The following is a 15,288-nucleotide window of genomic DNA, read 5'->3' as shown; positions in this document are numbered from 1 at the left end:
GTAATAAGCTACGTCTTTTAGGAGGAAGTCCACTAGCAGGCTCTGCTCCCCTTTTTTGTTTGGTTGGGTTTGGGAGGTTTTTGTAGATCAAGCTGACCTGACCTCATGATTTTCCTGTCTCAGTTTCCCAAGAGCCGAGATTATAGGTGTATGCCACCTCTTATTTATGAATGAAGAGTTTAAATGAGGAAGTCAACCCATAGAGGCTTAACTAATCCAAGGGTATGAGTCAGGTTGGTGGCATGCTGAGAACAGCATGTATATCCTGGAACCACTGTTTTAGAGCCTTAGTTTTGTTAACACACACACAACCCACAACCTCTATCATTGTCCACAAGCAACAGAGAGTGGGGATAAGATTTTAATATAATCTTATGATTTTAAAAAATCTATGATTTTAAAAACTATAGAAGCACCAGCTGTAATACTTGGAAGAGCAGGCCCTGCACCTTAACTGGGCAGCACAGTAGAGCCAACCCTGTTGGTGGAGATGTGGGTGAACCAGCCCTGAAATCGTGAGCATGGGAGAGCTGTCCCCACTACTTGTCTGTCATGTGGTTGTGGTGGTGGGGGAGCAGATGCACCCCCTTATTTCCCCACAACAGACAGGCAAGCTGACCCTCCCCCTTACCAGCTCCAGCACTGGGGAAAGTAGACCCTGTACCTCACCTGGGCAGCACAGTAAAGTTGGCCCTGTCAGCGAAGGTGTAGGTGAGCCAGCCCTGAAGCTGTGAGCATGGGAGACCACATTACTCATCTGCCATGTGGTAACATGGGCTGGAGAGAGACGCCCTCCCCTCCCTGCTTACCCATGTCTGAGGTAGGTGGAAGAGCTGGCCTTAAGTTCCTAAGAGCAGGAGAGCTGTCCCTGCCCCCATCAGTTGCAGCACTCGGGAGACTTGCCCCTCCATCTCAACTGGACAACACAGTAGAGCTGGCCCTGAAGGTGCAGGTGTGGAAGAACCGCCCCTGAAGATGTGAAAATGGGAGAACTGGCCCCACCCCTTGCTCATCACTACAAAGGGTGAACTAGCCAGGGCCCAGCTGGAGAGCTCACCCTGGGAGCGAAGACAGGGGAAGGCTGGTGGGCTGGCCAACCCTTTAGCTACCCAGAGCTATGTGATGGCCCAGCTCAACATCTACCCCACCTGTGATCTGCTGAGACGGGGGGGGGGGGGGGGGGGGTGATCCTGTGGACCCAGGGCTGCGGGATCTCCATGACTCAAGCAAGCAATAGGATGCCCAGAGATAGTCCCAGGGAGGGTCCAACATTAATGGTGTAGCAGAGAATAGGGGCCTTGGACCAGAGCAATGATTCTTTGCAGTGAACACCTGCATGCAAAGATGGATGGATAAATGTTTACTGTGTGACTCATGTGTCACACTGCAGCTTCCATGATGACATTTTTCCCTTTCTCCCTTTTTTTAAATTTTTTTCTCTTAAATTTTATTGGGGGTGGGGGTGGGATCCTGGGGCATAATATGAAAGACACAAAGAATAAACAAAAAGAAAGTTTAAAAAAAAAAAACATTGAAAGGATACAGCGGCTAACCCCTGCTCACGTGCCTTGTTGCCCTGGACAGGTCTGATCATGTCTGCACTCACGGTTATCATCTTGATTCTATACTTTGTGGTTGACAATTTCGTGATACAGCGCAGAGCATGGCTACCCGAGTGTACTCCCGTCTACATCCAGTATTTCGTCAAGTTCTTCATCATCGGCGTCACTGTCTTGGTCGTGGCTGTGCCTGAGGGCCTGCCGCTGGCTGTCACCATCTCACTGGCCTACTCTGTGAAGGTGAGACAGAGACAGAAAGGGAGGGGCCCATGTGCCCTCAGTCAAAGGATAAGCTCTTCTGTCCTTCCTTCATACACGTTAGGTGGAAGTCTCTCACTCTAGAAAATGACTGTTCAGTTAGTTGTTTAATCAGACCAATAGAATCTTAAAGCCTCACAAAACAGTACCATGCATTTTTTGTGTAGGGCTAGGGCACAAAGTGAGGACTGTTAGCTCGGACTTAGCCTTTGACCGATGCTTTGGAGAGCTCTGCTGGTCCTCTGTCAACTTCTTTCCCTTCTCTTTTGTAGAAAATGATGAAGGACAACAACTTGGTACGGCACTTGGATGCTTGTGAGACAATGGGCAATGCCACAGCCATTTGCTCTGATAAGACAGGAACACTGACCATGAACCGCATGACAGTGGTACAGGCTTACATTGGGAACACTCATTACCGCCAGATCCCGAGCCCTGACGCCTTACCACCCAAGGTTCTGGACCTCTTGGTCAATGGCATTTCTATTAACAGTGCTTATACTTCTAAGATTCTGGTAAGCTTTCCCATTGCCTGGGGACCTGGAATAGGTGACAGGGGGCCAATATTAGTTTTTCCAGAGAAAACTCTTCTGTCCTAGTTCCTTTTCTATGGTTGTGGTAAACACCATGACCAAGGCAACTTATAGAAGAGTTTATTGGGGGCTTACAGTTTCTGAGGGTTTGAGCCCATGACTACCATGGCAGGGAACATGGCAGCAGGCATAGCACGGGAGCAGTAGCTGAAGGCTCACATCTCAGTCCACATGCAGGAGGCAGAGAGCACACTGGGGATGATATCAGGTTTTGAAAGCCCCTAGAGACACACTTCCTCCAATAAGGCCTCCCCGTCTAATCCTTCCCAACGATTTTGCCAGCTGAGGACCAAGTGTCCCAATCTGTCAGCCTCTTGGAGCCTTTGCCACTCAGATCACCACATCCTTATTATATTCCATCTGACTGCCATTCCACATTCTGTTTCTTACTCTTGGCCAAATGTGTTCATCACAAACCTATGGCAGTGACTCCAGGAAGGAACCTCATGCCCACTGCAGACTTGCACTTGTCCAGAATTAATTACTCACTTTCCAGAAACAGAGAGAGAACATTTGAATAAGACTTCCAGAGGGTGAGGTGTTGTCAGAGGTTTCTGTCCCACCCGGTCCTACAGCCGTTCATTCCCAAAGAAACGCACAGAGGCCTACATTAATTATAAACTGGTTGGCCTATTAGCTCAGGCTTTCTTATTAACGAATTCTTACATCTTACACTAACCCATAATTCTTGTCTGTGTTTAGCCACATGGCTTGGTACCTTTTATCAGCAAGGCATTCTCATCTTGCTTCCTCTGTGTCTGGGTGATGATTTCAGACTGAGCCTTCTCTCTTCCCAGAATTTTTCTCTTCTGGTCACCCTGTCTATACTTCCTGCCTGGTTGCCCCACCTAAACTTCCTGCCTGGCTACTGACCAATCAGCATTTTATTAAGTCAATACAAGTGACAAATCTTCACAGGGTATAAGACCCACAGCAGTGAGACACCTCATTACCATAGAGCAACTATAAGAGCCCAATACCTCTATGGCTGTAAGTCAGGGTTACAAAAACAACTGCTGCCTCCCCTGTGGCACAGGTATGCCTGCCCAGGTCCTCTTTCTGGTACAGATATCTACTCATTAGTTCCATGCTTGTTTTTGTTTCTGTTTTTCTTTTCTCTCTCAGCCTCCAGAAAAGGAGGGAGGCCTACCCCGGCAGGTAGGCAACAAGACAGAGTGTGCCCTGCTGGGCTTTGTCACGGATCTGAAGCATGATTACCAAGCAGTTCGCAATGAGGTGCCGGAGGAGAAGCTCTTCAAAGTGTACACCTTCAACTCAGTGCGCAAGTCCATGAGCACCATCATCAGGAAGCCAGGAGGGGGCTTCCGCATGTTCAGCAAAGGCGCCTCTGAGATAATGCTGCGCAAGTGAGCCCCTCCCCCTACTTTCCCCTTTGAGACCCCCCTTTGGAAGGTCTGAAGGATGAATGACCCTCCAACCAGGTTGTGACATTTGAGCTTTTCCTCAGGACAGGCTTGGCTTTTAAAAACCTTGCGGACTCCTTTTATTTAATTCTTGCGGCTCAGCAAGGCGAGTACTATTTTGACCCATTTTGCAGATGAGAAAATATGCGCAGTGAAGTTGCAAAGCTTGCTGATAGAGAGAACAGCTAACAGTGCCACAGCCAGCATTCACCTGGAGCAGTCTCCTAGTGAGTTCATGGAGGTGGTCAGAATGTTCCCCATCTCACTGGGCTTGAAGGAGTCAGTGAGCGTAAGAAGCCTTGCACACACCAAGAGCTGCTTCTCTGTGCCTCTCTCTCTCATTCTTAATTCTGATTACACTTGTATACTAAGTATACTAAGTATACTTGTATACTTGTATACTAAGTATACTTGTATACTAAGTATACAAGTAGCTAAGCTACCTAGCAGTTGTTACAACCAACCCAATAAGTATATAGCCAGCAGGGGCGATACATACCTGTGACCCAAAAACTAGGGAGGCTAAGGCAGGAGGGTTACAAGTTCAGGGTCATATTTAAGGTTCTCTGTCTCAAAAACAAAACAACAAAATAAATAAATAAATAAATAAATAAATGGCTGGGCGTAATTTTGCCTGCCTTTAATCCCAGCACTCAGGAGGCAGAGGCAGGAGGATATCTGTGAGTTCAAAACCAGCCTGGTCTGCATAGCAAGTTCCAGTAAAGTCGGGATGGGAGACCCTGTTCAGAAGCTCGAGGTCAATCCATATAGCAAGTTTGAGGCTAGCCTGAGCTACATGAGAATCTTCACTCATGTAGTGTGGAGAAAGGTGAGGGGAAAGGGGAGAGAGAGAGAGAGAGAGAGAGAGAGAGAGAGAGAGAGACTCAACTGGGTGACAGATGAAAGATGTATTAAATCGTGTCTCTAGGAATAGTCCAGAATCACTATAGTGCCTGTGGTTGCTGGAGCACATCAATTGGGCTGGCAGACACTGATTTCTGACTGTGCATCTCCCCAGGTGTAATCGAATCCTGGATAAGAACGGCGAAACCACTCCATTTAGAAGTAAGGACAGAGATGATATGGTACACAACGTCATTGAGCCCATGGCCAGTGAAGGACTCCGGACTATCTGCATAGCTTACCGGGATTTCGATGACGCGGAGCCCTCGTGGGACAATGAGAATGAAATCCTCACTGAGCTGACTTGCATTGCCGTGGTGGGCATTGAGGACCCTGTGCGCCCAGAGGTAAGAGAAAAGGCAAGAACACAGAGATCATCGGTCAGGGTACAGATGCAGCGTAAGCTAAGGAGCTCCCTTGGAGTCACAGAAGGCAGGTGCAGATTTCCCTAACCACTTGTCACTTCCAAAGACAGACAACTCTCGGATACATGCTTCCAGCATCCACTGTGAAATGCCAAGGCAGTAGAAGGCAGCATCCCTAGGGTCCGTGCTATCTGAGGGGCAGGCAGTGGCGATTTCATTGGATTTCTTACTTGGTACTTGGGAATAGTCAGGGGCATAATTAAATAGAAGGCATCTTACTCTTTAGCCACTTTCTTTCAACGACATAGTCTTTTTGGGCAATCTCTGTGTACAGAACACTGTTTTAGGCATGAGGGATTCAAAAAGGCCAAAAAACTCAGATGGACTAGTTCTTGTCAAGGCCAAGATGGTGACGGTATCCTGCTGCTACAATGAGTGTATAGTGGCATTTTTTTCTAATTCCTTTATTAAGGGTCGTCAACCTGTATAGGGTTTGCCCACCTGTTCTACTGTTGACTGGGACAGCAGAGTCCACCACTTCTGCATGGTTTACCTTCCACAGTCGAGCAGAGCTGGGGAAGGGAGCTTGGGGGAAGGGTAGGAGCTGAATCCCAGCGTGCAATGTCAAAGCCCTAGGCTGGGGTGAGTCCTTCGCCTTCACCTTCCTTTAGGGAAGTGAGGGTTGCAGGGCAGAGCTCTCCTGCTGGGATATAGACGACTGAGGTCACAGCCCTGCCCTGCCAGTCCCTCGTGCAGGTGGTGGGAGTACAATAGCAGCAGAAGGGCCCAGGAAAGCTCCAAACTCCCAAGTGCCCATCCTAAAAGTTGAAGAGGGTAGTACAGAATTTTCATCCTGTTCCTACAATTTAGAGACCTCCCGTCTTAGTGTCAGAAGATAGTGTGAGGGGAGCCAGGCAACACTCAGAGAAGCCTTCCTATGGCAGGCAGATGGTTGGCAGGGCAGTGTTGCCTCCATCTTGGAGCATGAGGACCCTCTTCTGCCTTGTCTATATATTGTGCACTTAAGGGGAGCTCGTCCTCTGAGCCCTCCTCTGCATGGGCTCCGGATGTCTTGATGCTAGCTGCCCATCTTCCCAGGGGCAGCCTGGTAAAGTGAAAGGGAGCCTAGGGCTCTGCGCCAAGATCTGTGATGCCCCCATAGCACCTCTGGAATCCCCCATGCAGGGCAGTGGTCTCGGGTGCTCCAGGCTGGGGCGTAGCACAGGGATAGCTGGCAGACCAGGGGATAGGTTGGGAGCCCTGAGTGTCCTCTCCCCGCTCTTCAGGGGCACTCTCTCCACTCTCATTACTTTCCTGGCAGTGCCACACATGTCTCTCGGGCTCAGCCTGGGTCTGCCCTTGTGGAGCTGGTGCACTTGGAGGGCATGAAGGCTCATCTCGGTGGATGCGTACTCTGACAGCACCGGGCTCTGCAGCTGTCCTTCCCACACATTGTTCCTGGGGCTGGCTGTCCTGGCATCTGCTTCAGAGCCTGTCGTGGTGCTGGGAACCCAGCCTTGGGGGACCTGTCCAGGTTGCAGCGGGAGCCCTGTGCCTGGAGCCCTGCAGGTCTCTAGACAGTGGGGGTCCCCAGCAGGAGTGTAGTGGTGTTTTTTGTTTCTATGCAAGTAGTGTGGCTACTGGGATTAAAGGTGTGTGTTACCACTGCCTGGTCTGTAAGGCTGACCAGTAGAGCTCTGATCTTCAGGCAAGCTTTATTTATTAAAATACAAATGAAGCGCCACTACATTCGTGAGTTGGAGCCTGGACCAGGTGGGCAGAGAGTAGTTCAAACTGTTTCAGGGAAGAACAGTGGCCACATCACCAGGGAGCCTGGAGGATAGGGAGGCACAAGTGTTCACATCTGGCTCCCAAAGCAAATTCCCCTTCAACCTGAGATCATGAGTGAATTTTAAATGCCCACTGTAGGATGGACAGAAGCAAGGGGGTACTGAGCACTGTAACAGTGACCGGCCATTGCCTCTGTCCTGTCTTCAGGGAAGTGAGAGCTGGGCCAGGGTAGTGGGCCATTCATCTTCAATCTCATGACCACTTTTCTTTTTTCTTCACTCTGCTCAGGTACCAGATGCAATTAGCAAATGCAAACGGGCTGGCATTGCTGTCAGAATGGTGACAGGTGATAACGTCAACACGGCACGGGCCATTGCCACCAAATGTGGCATTCTGACCCCCGGAGATGACTTCTTGTGCTTAGAAGGCAAAGAATTCAACAGGCTTATCCGCAATGAGAAGGGCGAGGTAGGCCCCCAGAGGGAGCAGCCAGGCTGCCACTTACAAGGGAATGGCTGGTTCTAGTGTGCAGTGTCTGGGGCTAGTGGGAGCAAGTGGGTGGCTTCTAAACTGGAGTCTATTCATAGTGAAACAGCCCTTCCCACCACAGCTGCGTGGGTGGTGAGTGGTGAGTTGTCTCATCTCCATTCAATTACCTGTGGGTGCAGAGTCACTAACTTCATTATCTTTCTGCTTTTAAACTCATAGAATGATCTTTGTGCTGCTTTTCCCCCACCCTACCCCTCCAGTGTCAGTGCCCTGTGGCTGTGGGTGGCACAGGCTTGTGCTTGGATTCAGTATGGGAATGGAATAGATTCAAACTTCCAGGTCTACAAGGACTCAGACCTAAGACCTCAGCAGCTCCTTGGAAGCCCCTGAGCAAGCTGTTAACCCTGACCTCCTCCTATAATGGACTAAGAAATAAGGATTGGGATCCCAGAAAGGAAGTTGGAAGGGAAAAGGAAAAAAGGGCCTGCATGGTCAGCCATCAGTGAAGCCATATTGGTTGTTCCATCTCCCCAGAGGCCAGGGACTAAGGGTTCCTCCAGGGCTATGAAGTTCTGGCACTCTTGGAAGCTGGGAGGATGTGAAGGGGTAAGACTTCACTGAGCAGCGGCTCTGGGTGTGACTGATCCAGGTGCCTCTGGTATTGGCAGGTGGAACAAGAGAAGCTGGATAAGATCTGGCCCAAGCTTCGGGTGCTGGCACGATCATCCCCCACGGACAAGCACACCCTGGTGAAAGGTGAGGTCAGCCTGTGCATGTGCCTGCCATAGATGCTGGCAGTCCAAGGGAAAGACGGATAAAGAGCCATCCTTGGCCATGCTGGAGATGTGGCCAGTAGCAGAAAACTTGCTTAGGATGTCCAAGGCCCTGAGTTCAATTCCCAACACCCCTACACCCCCCAAAAAAGAACGGAAAGGCTTACCCGTTGAAGAGTTAGACATAGAGATGTACACTTGTAGGAGTTGAAGTCAGAAGGATCCAAAGTTTAAGGTCATCTTTGGCTACACAGTGAGTTTGAGGCTAGCCTGAACTGTAGGACCTTGTCTCAAACAAAAAGAGACTTTAGTCAAAGTTCTCTCCTGTCCCCAGGAAGGCAGTCCCAGGAGAGGTTCCAGGCTAAAAGGTAAACATTGAATTTAGCAAATGTCTGAGCCCCTGGCAAGTATGTGATACAATAGAGTTGAGATTTTGGGTTTGGAATTTTAGTAGAGTTGGCGGGGGGGGGGGGTTCTTTCTTTGTTGTTGTTATCGTTGTCTAAACCAAGATACTTCTTTGTAATATTTGACTTTTGTGTTTGTTAGTTAGTTAGTTAGTTAGTTAGTTAGTTAGTTAGTTTTTTGAGACGGGGTTTCTCTGTGTAGCAGCCCTTGCTGTCCTGGAACTAGCTCTGTAGACCAGGCTGGCCTCAAACTCACAGAGATCCGCCTGCCTCTGCCTCCTGAGTGCTGGGATTAAAGGCATGTGCCACCACACCCGACTTTGGGATATTTGACTTATAAAAGCACCGGCTAAGAGACTCTGGTACTCATGGGCTCACATGTGAAGAGCATGCACTGAACATGCTCTATGTGGAAGGCGAATCCCCTGTGATTCACACAGACAAACACCACCACAGGGCTCTTGTTTTCTCGGGTGAGGCATTTTGTGATTTCCCCTGGCGGCCACCATCTGGGGACGAGGCAGGAGGTTGTTGAGACAGGTTTTCATGTAACCCAGACTGGCCTCAAACTCCCTATAGAGCTGAAGATGACCTAGAACTCCTAATACTTCTGCCTTTGCTGCCCAGATACTGAGGTTCAGGGATGGACCATCACAGCTGTCTAGAGCTGGGGGACAGGGATGTCAGTCCCTCACCAGTAGGGTGAGGTGGTACACTGAAACCCAGATGTCTGTCTTCAAAGCCATCTCATGCTTTCCCAACAACCTAGCTGCTGTGTAAGGCTCTGGATGAAGACTGCCTTTCTCAGCTCGAGGTGACCTTGGTGAATCAATTGCCCTTGGATGGTTACTGTAGACCCAGCAGTAGAGAAAGAGTAGAGGTGGAATGATAGAGATGGGGGAGGAGACTGAAAGTGTCCCTTTCATAGGAAACAATACTTGCCACATGACCTCTGTCCTGAGAGTTTCCAGTGCTGTGAAGAAACATCATGACCACATACACTCTTATGAAAAAAAAAAAATTATGGTGGCTCAGGTTCAGTCCATTATCATCATGGTGGGACATGATAGCATGCAGGCAGACATGGTGCTGGAGAGGTAGCCTGGAGTAGCCAGAGGGAGCCTACATCTTGCAGGTAACTGGAAGTGGTGTCTGATGCTGGGAGTAGCTTTAACATAGGAAACCTAAAAGCCCACCCCCACAGTGACACACTTCCTCCAACAAGGTTCCACCTCATAATTGTACCACTCCCTTTGGGGGCCATTTTCTTTCAAACCGCCGCAACCTCAGGCTGCGTGTGTGTGTGTGTGTGTGTTGACTGCTGTGTGTGTCTCTTTTTCCCAGGTATCATTGACAGCACGGTTGGGGAACAGCGACAGGTCGTGGCTGTCACCGGTGATGGGACAAATGATGGACCTGCTCTAAAGAAAGCAGATGTTGGCTTCGCCATGGTAAGCTCCCCAGGGTGACCCATCAGGAGCCAGGACAGGCTTCTGCCTCCTATTCCTTCACATCCTGCCTGCGCCCTTCTTCCTGCCTCCATCTCTCCTACCTACGTGGCCAACAATGTGTGTGGAAAACAGATGGCGGCCATCGGGGACATCACAAAGTGCCTCACCCGGGGAAACAAGAGCACTGTGGTGCTGTTTGCCTGTGCAAATCACGGGAGATTCGGCTTCCACACAGAGCATGTTCAGTGCATACTCTGCACATGCAAGCCCATGAGTATTAGAACCTTGTGGCAAGTTCTTTTATAACTCAAACCTCCCAAAGAGACATCTTGCTTCAGTAAGGTCAATGGGTGCTGAAGCGTTTGAGGTTTGGTTTGGTTTGGTTTGGTTTGAGGGTTTTTTGGCGGTGGTGATTGTAGGGCCCATTCCTACATTGTCAGGTGGTCAGAGAATTCTGAGCGACCTACAAGGCGCAGTTTGCACCTGCCACACAGAAGATGGTCACCTGGCTCTTTGATATAAAAACCTGACTTTTTATCAAAACCTGACTTGACTATCAAAACATTTTTGATAGTAAAAGTCATCCTACCAAGTGATCGGGATATGCTAATGTCATTCTGCTTCTTCTATTGTAAATTAGGAGGTTGCCTGGGGAAGAGGTGTTTATAGTAGCCATGATAAAACAGGCAGAGGCAGGACAATGACCTAAGTCACCACCCCCCAGGAAGTTTGTGTTACCTGCCCCCCTTAATTTACCTTGATATAAAAGCCATTTGGAAAATAAACGCAGGTGAATTTTGAGGATGTGGTTTCAGAATTTGAATAATCCCTGACAACTCCCTCCCGATGCTGTCATGTGAACTGTGCCTCATTTATTCCCACACCTCCACTCTGGTATAAGAAATGATTTATGTCCAGGCTGGTCCCCGACAGGTGATGGAGGCTTGACAGTTGTCGCAAGCACAGCTATTGGTTCTGACCTGCAGAGAAGCTTGGAAGTCCCCAGAGTACAAAGTGCATCCTCACATTCAAGGAGCTTATTGCTCCTAGACTCTCATCCAAGTCCACTGTGGTTGGGATCTAAGTGGAAGGGAATTTAGAGAGGTAGGTGTGAATGTGTGCGTGTGTGCACATGCGTGTGCGTGCCAGGGTCATATTAGCCAGGTTTGGAGATGCACATTTGAGGTGTCGAAGCAGGAGGAACTCAGGTCTATATAGGTAGTTCCAGACCAGCTTGGACAGTAAGGCACTATCTCAAAAAGAAAGAAAAGAGCCTATCTTTATGGAGCTCTTTTTGTGTAGTTACGTGTGTGTGTGTGTGTGTGTGTGTGTGTGTGTATGTGTGAGCATATTCACTAGTATACTGATGCCCATGCAGGCCAGAGACAGTTGTGAGCCACCCAGTATGGGAGCTGGGATTCGAGCTCTGGTCCTCTAGAAGGGCAGTGCATGCTCTTAACCACCAAGCATTTCTCTAGCTCCTAGGTAGCTCAAAAAAAAACAACAAACAAACCAAACACAGTTTTAATTCTAAGAAATGTCAAAAGCATGCCTAAGAAGTTAGTGTCATGTAATGAACCCCCATGGGCGTGCTCCTCTGCCTCAGAAATGATTGTGGCCCATCTTCTTCACAGAGCACCCCACCAGTGTTCTCTATCCAGGTGAATTCTCTTGTCATTTGTAGTCATCACATTTTAATAATCTCTAAATAATGCAAATTTAATGTGTGTAAAGAATTATAATAGAATTTCTCATTTAAAAGAAAAAGTGATGGGACTGGAGAAATGACTCAGAGGTTAAGAGCTCTTCCAGAGGCCCTGAGTTCAATTCCCAGCAACCACATGGTGGCTCACAACCGTCTGTAATGAGATCCAGTGCTCTCTTCTGGCCTGCAGGCATACTGTCAGACAGAACACTGTATACACAATAAATAAATAAATCTAAAAAAAAAAAAAAACAATGTAGGGATAAGTCCTGCCCCTTAGGGGGCGTGTTCGCCTCGGGCTAATGTTTACCTATAAATCTCACTTCTGCTTTCCTGGTCTCGGCAGGAATGGTGGTTCTGTAAGTCTATTTCTCCATTAAAGCTATATATATATATATATATATTTACAATCTGTCTGCATTCGACGCCGTTACAAAACAAGGGCTGCAGAGATGGCTCAGAGGTTAAGAGCACTGGCTGCTCTTCTAAAGGTCTTGAGTTCAATTCCCAGCAATCATATGTTGGCTCACAGCCATCTGCAATGAGATCTGGTGCCCTCTTCTGGCCTGCAGGCACACATGGAGGGAGAATGTTGCATAACAATAAATAAATAAGTAAATAAATAAATAAATCTTTTAAAAAAAATGACAATTGGGCTGGAGAGATGGCTCAGCGGTTAAGAACACTGACTGTTTTCCAGAGGTCCTGAGTTCAATTCCCAGCAACCACATGGTGGCTCACAACCATCTACAATGAGATCTGGTGCCCTCTTCTGGGGTGCAGGTATGCACACAGGTAGAACACTGTATACATAATTAATAAATAAATCTTTTAAAAAAATGACAATTTCTTACTATTGCCAAATTCTAGTCAGTGTTTAAATTCCCCCACTACCTCATAAATGTTTTGATGCTTTATCTGTCCAAATCAGAATCCAAATAGTATCCACATATTATAGCTGTCTGAAGCATCCATGGAGTGTCAGAATCCACAGCAGTAGCTCTCAAAGTGTATCCTATATGGGCCTGGAGAGATAGTTCAGTGGCAAAGAGCACTGTCTGCTCTAACAGAGGATGAAGGCCCAGTTCCTAGCACCCACAAAGCAATTCACAACAATCTGTAACTCCAGTTCCAGGGGATCTGACTCACTCTCTGGCAGGCACCAGGCACACCTGTGGTGCATATACCGCTATGCAGACAAAACACCGACACACATAAAATGATACAGTTTTTTTTTATTTTCTTTTTTTATTAATTTTTTTTTATTGAGAAAAGGGGGGAAAAAAGTATCCGCCTCCTCCCAACCTCCCATTTCCCTCCCCCTCCTCCCACCCTTCTCCCCCTCCCCCCAAACTCCTCTCCCCCTCCCTCTTCAGTCCAAAGAGCAGTCAGGGTTCCCTGCCTGTGGAAAGTCCTAGGTCCGCCCCCCTCCGTCCATGTCTAGGAAGGTGAGCATCCAAACTGGCTAGGCTCCCACAAAGCCAGTACATGAAGTAGGATCAAAACCCCGTGCCATTGTCCCTGGCTTCTCATCAGTCCTCATTGTTCGCCATGTTCAGAGAGTCCGGTTTTATCCCATGCTTTTTCAGTCACAGTCCAGCTGGCTTTGGTGAGCTCCCATTAGATCAGCCCCATTGTCTCAGTGGGTGGGTGCACCCCTCGTGGTCCTGACTTCCTTGCTCATCTTCTCTCTCCTTCCGCTCCTCATTGGGACCTTGGGAGCTCAGTCCAGTGCTCCAGTGTGGGTCTCTGTCTCTATCTCCATCCATCACCAGATGAAGGTTCTATGGTGATATGCAAGATATTCATCAGTATTGCTATAGGATAGGGTCATTTCAGGTTCCCTATCCTCAGCTGCCCAAGGGACTATCTGGGGACATCACCCTGGGCTCCTGGGAGCCACTCTACTGTCAAGTCTCTTGCCAACCCTAAGGTGGATCCCTTAACTAAGAATTGTGTTTCCGTGCTCCCCTGTCCAACCTTCCTTTATCCCAATCCTCCTGTTTCCCCAAGTTCCCCCCCCTCCTTCCCTTCTCACTTTTCTCTCCCCATCTCCCCTTACCCTCATCCCACCCCACCCCCAAGATCCCAATTTTCTCCCCAGCTATTTTGTCTACTTCCCATAGCCAAGAGGATAACTATATGTTTTTCCTTGGGTTCACCTTCTTATTTAGCTTCTTTAGGTTCACCAATTGTAGTCTCCGTGACCCTTATTTATGGCTAGAAACCAATTATGAGTGAGTACATCCCATGTTCATCTTTTTAGGTCAAATCAAAACAACTTTGAGATATCATCTTACACCTGTCAGAATGGCTAAAGTCAAAAACACCAATGATAGCCTTTGCTGGAGAGGCTGTGGAGGAAGGGGTACCCTCATCCATTGCTGGTGGGAATGCAATCTTGTGTAACCACTGTGGAAGTCAGTGTTTCGGTTTCTCAGGAAATTCAGGATCAACCTACCCCTGGACCCAGCAATACCACTCTTGGGAATATACCCAAGAGATGCCCGATCATATGACAAAAGCATTTGTTCATCTATGTTCATAGCAGTATTATTTGTAATAGCCAGAACCTGGAAACAACCTAGATGCCCTTCAATGGAAGAATGGATGAAGAAAGTATGGAATATATACATTAGAGTACTACGCTGCGGTAAAAAACAATGACTTCTCGAATTTTGCATGCAAATGGATGGAAATAGAAAACACTATCCTGAGTGAGGTATCCCAGACCCAAAATGATACAGTTTTAAAACTGTATCCCAACTTCCAATGCACTAGCAGTTACCTGGAAACCTACGGAAATATCAGCTCTCAGGCATCACCCCAGTCTGCTGAACCAGACGGCCTGGAGTTGGGGGTCCTAATGTGCCCTCATATTTGAGGACCACTGGTTTGATTTCAGCCTGTGTCCCAAAGAAGGAATGTGGAACCTGGCCTATGTACTCTGTGCACACATGGCTGCATTTGTTATAGATGTGTGCTGAGGATACAGTTATTTTTTTTAAATGATTTATTTAATTTTTATGTGCATTGGTATCAGGGTGTCAGATTCCTTGGAACTTGAGTTACAGGCAGTTGTGAGCTAGCATGTGGGTGCTGGGAATTGAACTCAGGACCTCTGGAAGAATAGCCAGTGCTCTCAACCACTGAGCCATCTCTCCAGTCCCCTGAGGATACAGTTAGATCCCAAGAGAAAGAGATGCTGGCAGAATCCAGAGGAACCCACATCCAGCCTCCCTGTGCTCCCCCTGCCACTAGGGGAGTCCATTCTTCCGTACTTGCCACACGTCAGCAGTGTGTATGATGCCTCTGACAGGGAGGTCCCCCAGCTCTTATTAATACTGACCTTTGGGGAACTTTCTAACACATACCAAAATCCCAGACTCCCTAAAGGAAAGTGGAAGCCAGATGATTTCAGCACATTCTGCCAAGTGTCTGTGGGCTACATACAGCCGGGAATAGCCATGAATGCGGCCCAGCACAAAACTGTAAAACATACTCTACATATCATGAGATTGGGGGGAGGGGATGTATGTGGTGTTCGTTGTTGTTGTTGTTGTAACTCCATC

The 15,288-nt window shown here is 48.1% G+C and overlaps 1 protein-coding gene across 5 annotated transcripts in view; it reads left to right on the top strand.

Moving 5' to 3' along the window:
* The window catches only part of Atp2b4 (ATPase plasma membrane Ca2+ transporting 4), a 106,942-nt gene that overhangs the window by 70,700 nt on the left and 20,954 nt on the right, over positions 1-15,288 (top strand). For all 5 annotated transcript variants that reach the window (XM_041649384.1, XM_041649383.1, XM_041649388.1 and 2 more), the window contains 7 exons: positions 1,585-1,799; positions 2,090-2,332; positions 3,536-3,777; positions 4,853-5,084; positions 7,182-7,361; positions 8,051-8,138; positions 9,905-10,011. In XM_041649384.1, the coding sequence (XP_041505318.1) occupies positions 1,585-1,799; positions 2,090-2,332; positions 3,536-3,777; positions 4,853-5,084; positions 7,182-7,361; positions 8,051-8,138; positions 9,905-10,011 (1,307 nt within the window). The remainder of the gene's footprint in view (positions 1-1,584; positions 1,800-2,089; positions 2,333-3,535; positions 3,778-4,852; positions 5,085-7,181; positions 7,362-8,050; positions 8,139-9,904; positions 10,012-15,288) is intronic.

The sequence above is a fragment of the Microtus oregoni genome, unplaced genomic scaffold (assembly GCF_018167655.1).
Source record: "Microtus oregoni isolate MIOR12 unplaced genomic scaffold, Mior012 000003F_ref0000135, whole genome shotgun sequence".
In the NCBI taxonomy this organism is placed as follows: domain Eukaryota; kingdom Metazoa; phylum Chordata; class Mammalia; order Rodentia; family Cricetidae; genus Microtus; species Microtus oregoni.
Note: the sequence above shows the minus strand (reverse complement) of the source record. Positions and strands in the feature narration are given on the sequence as shown.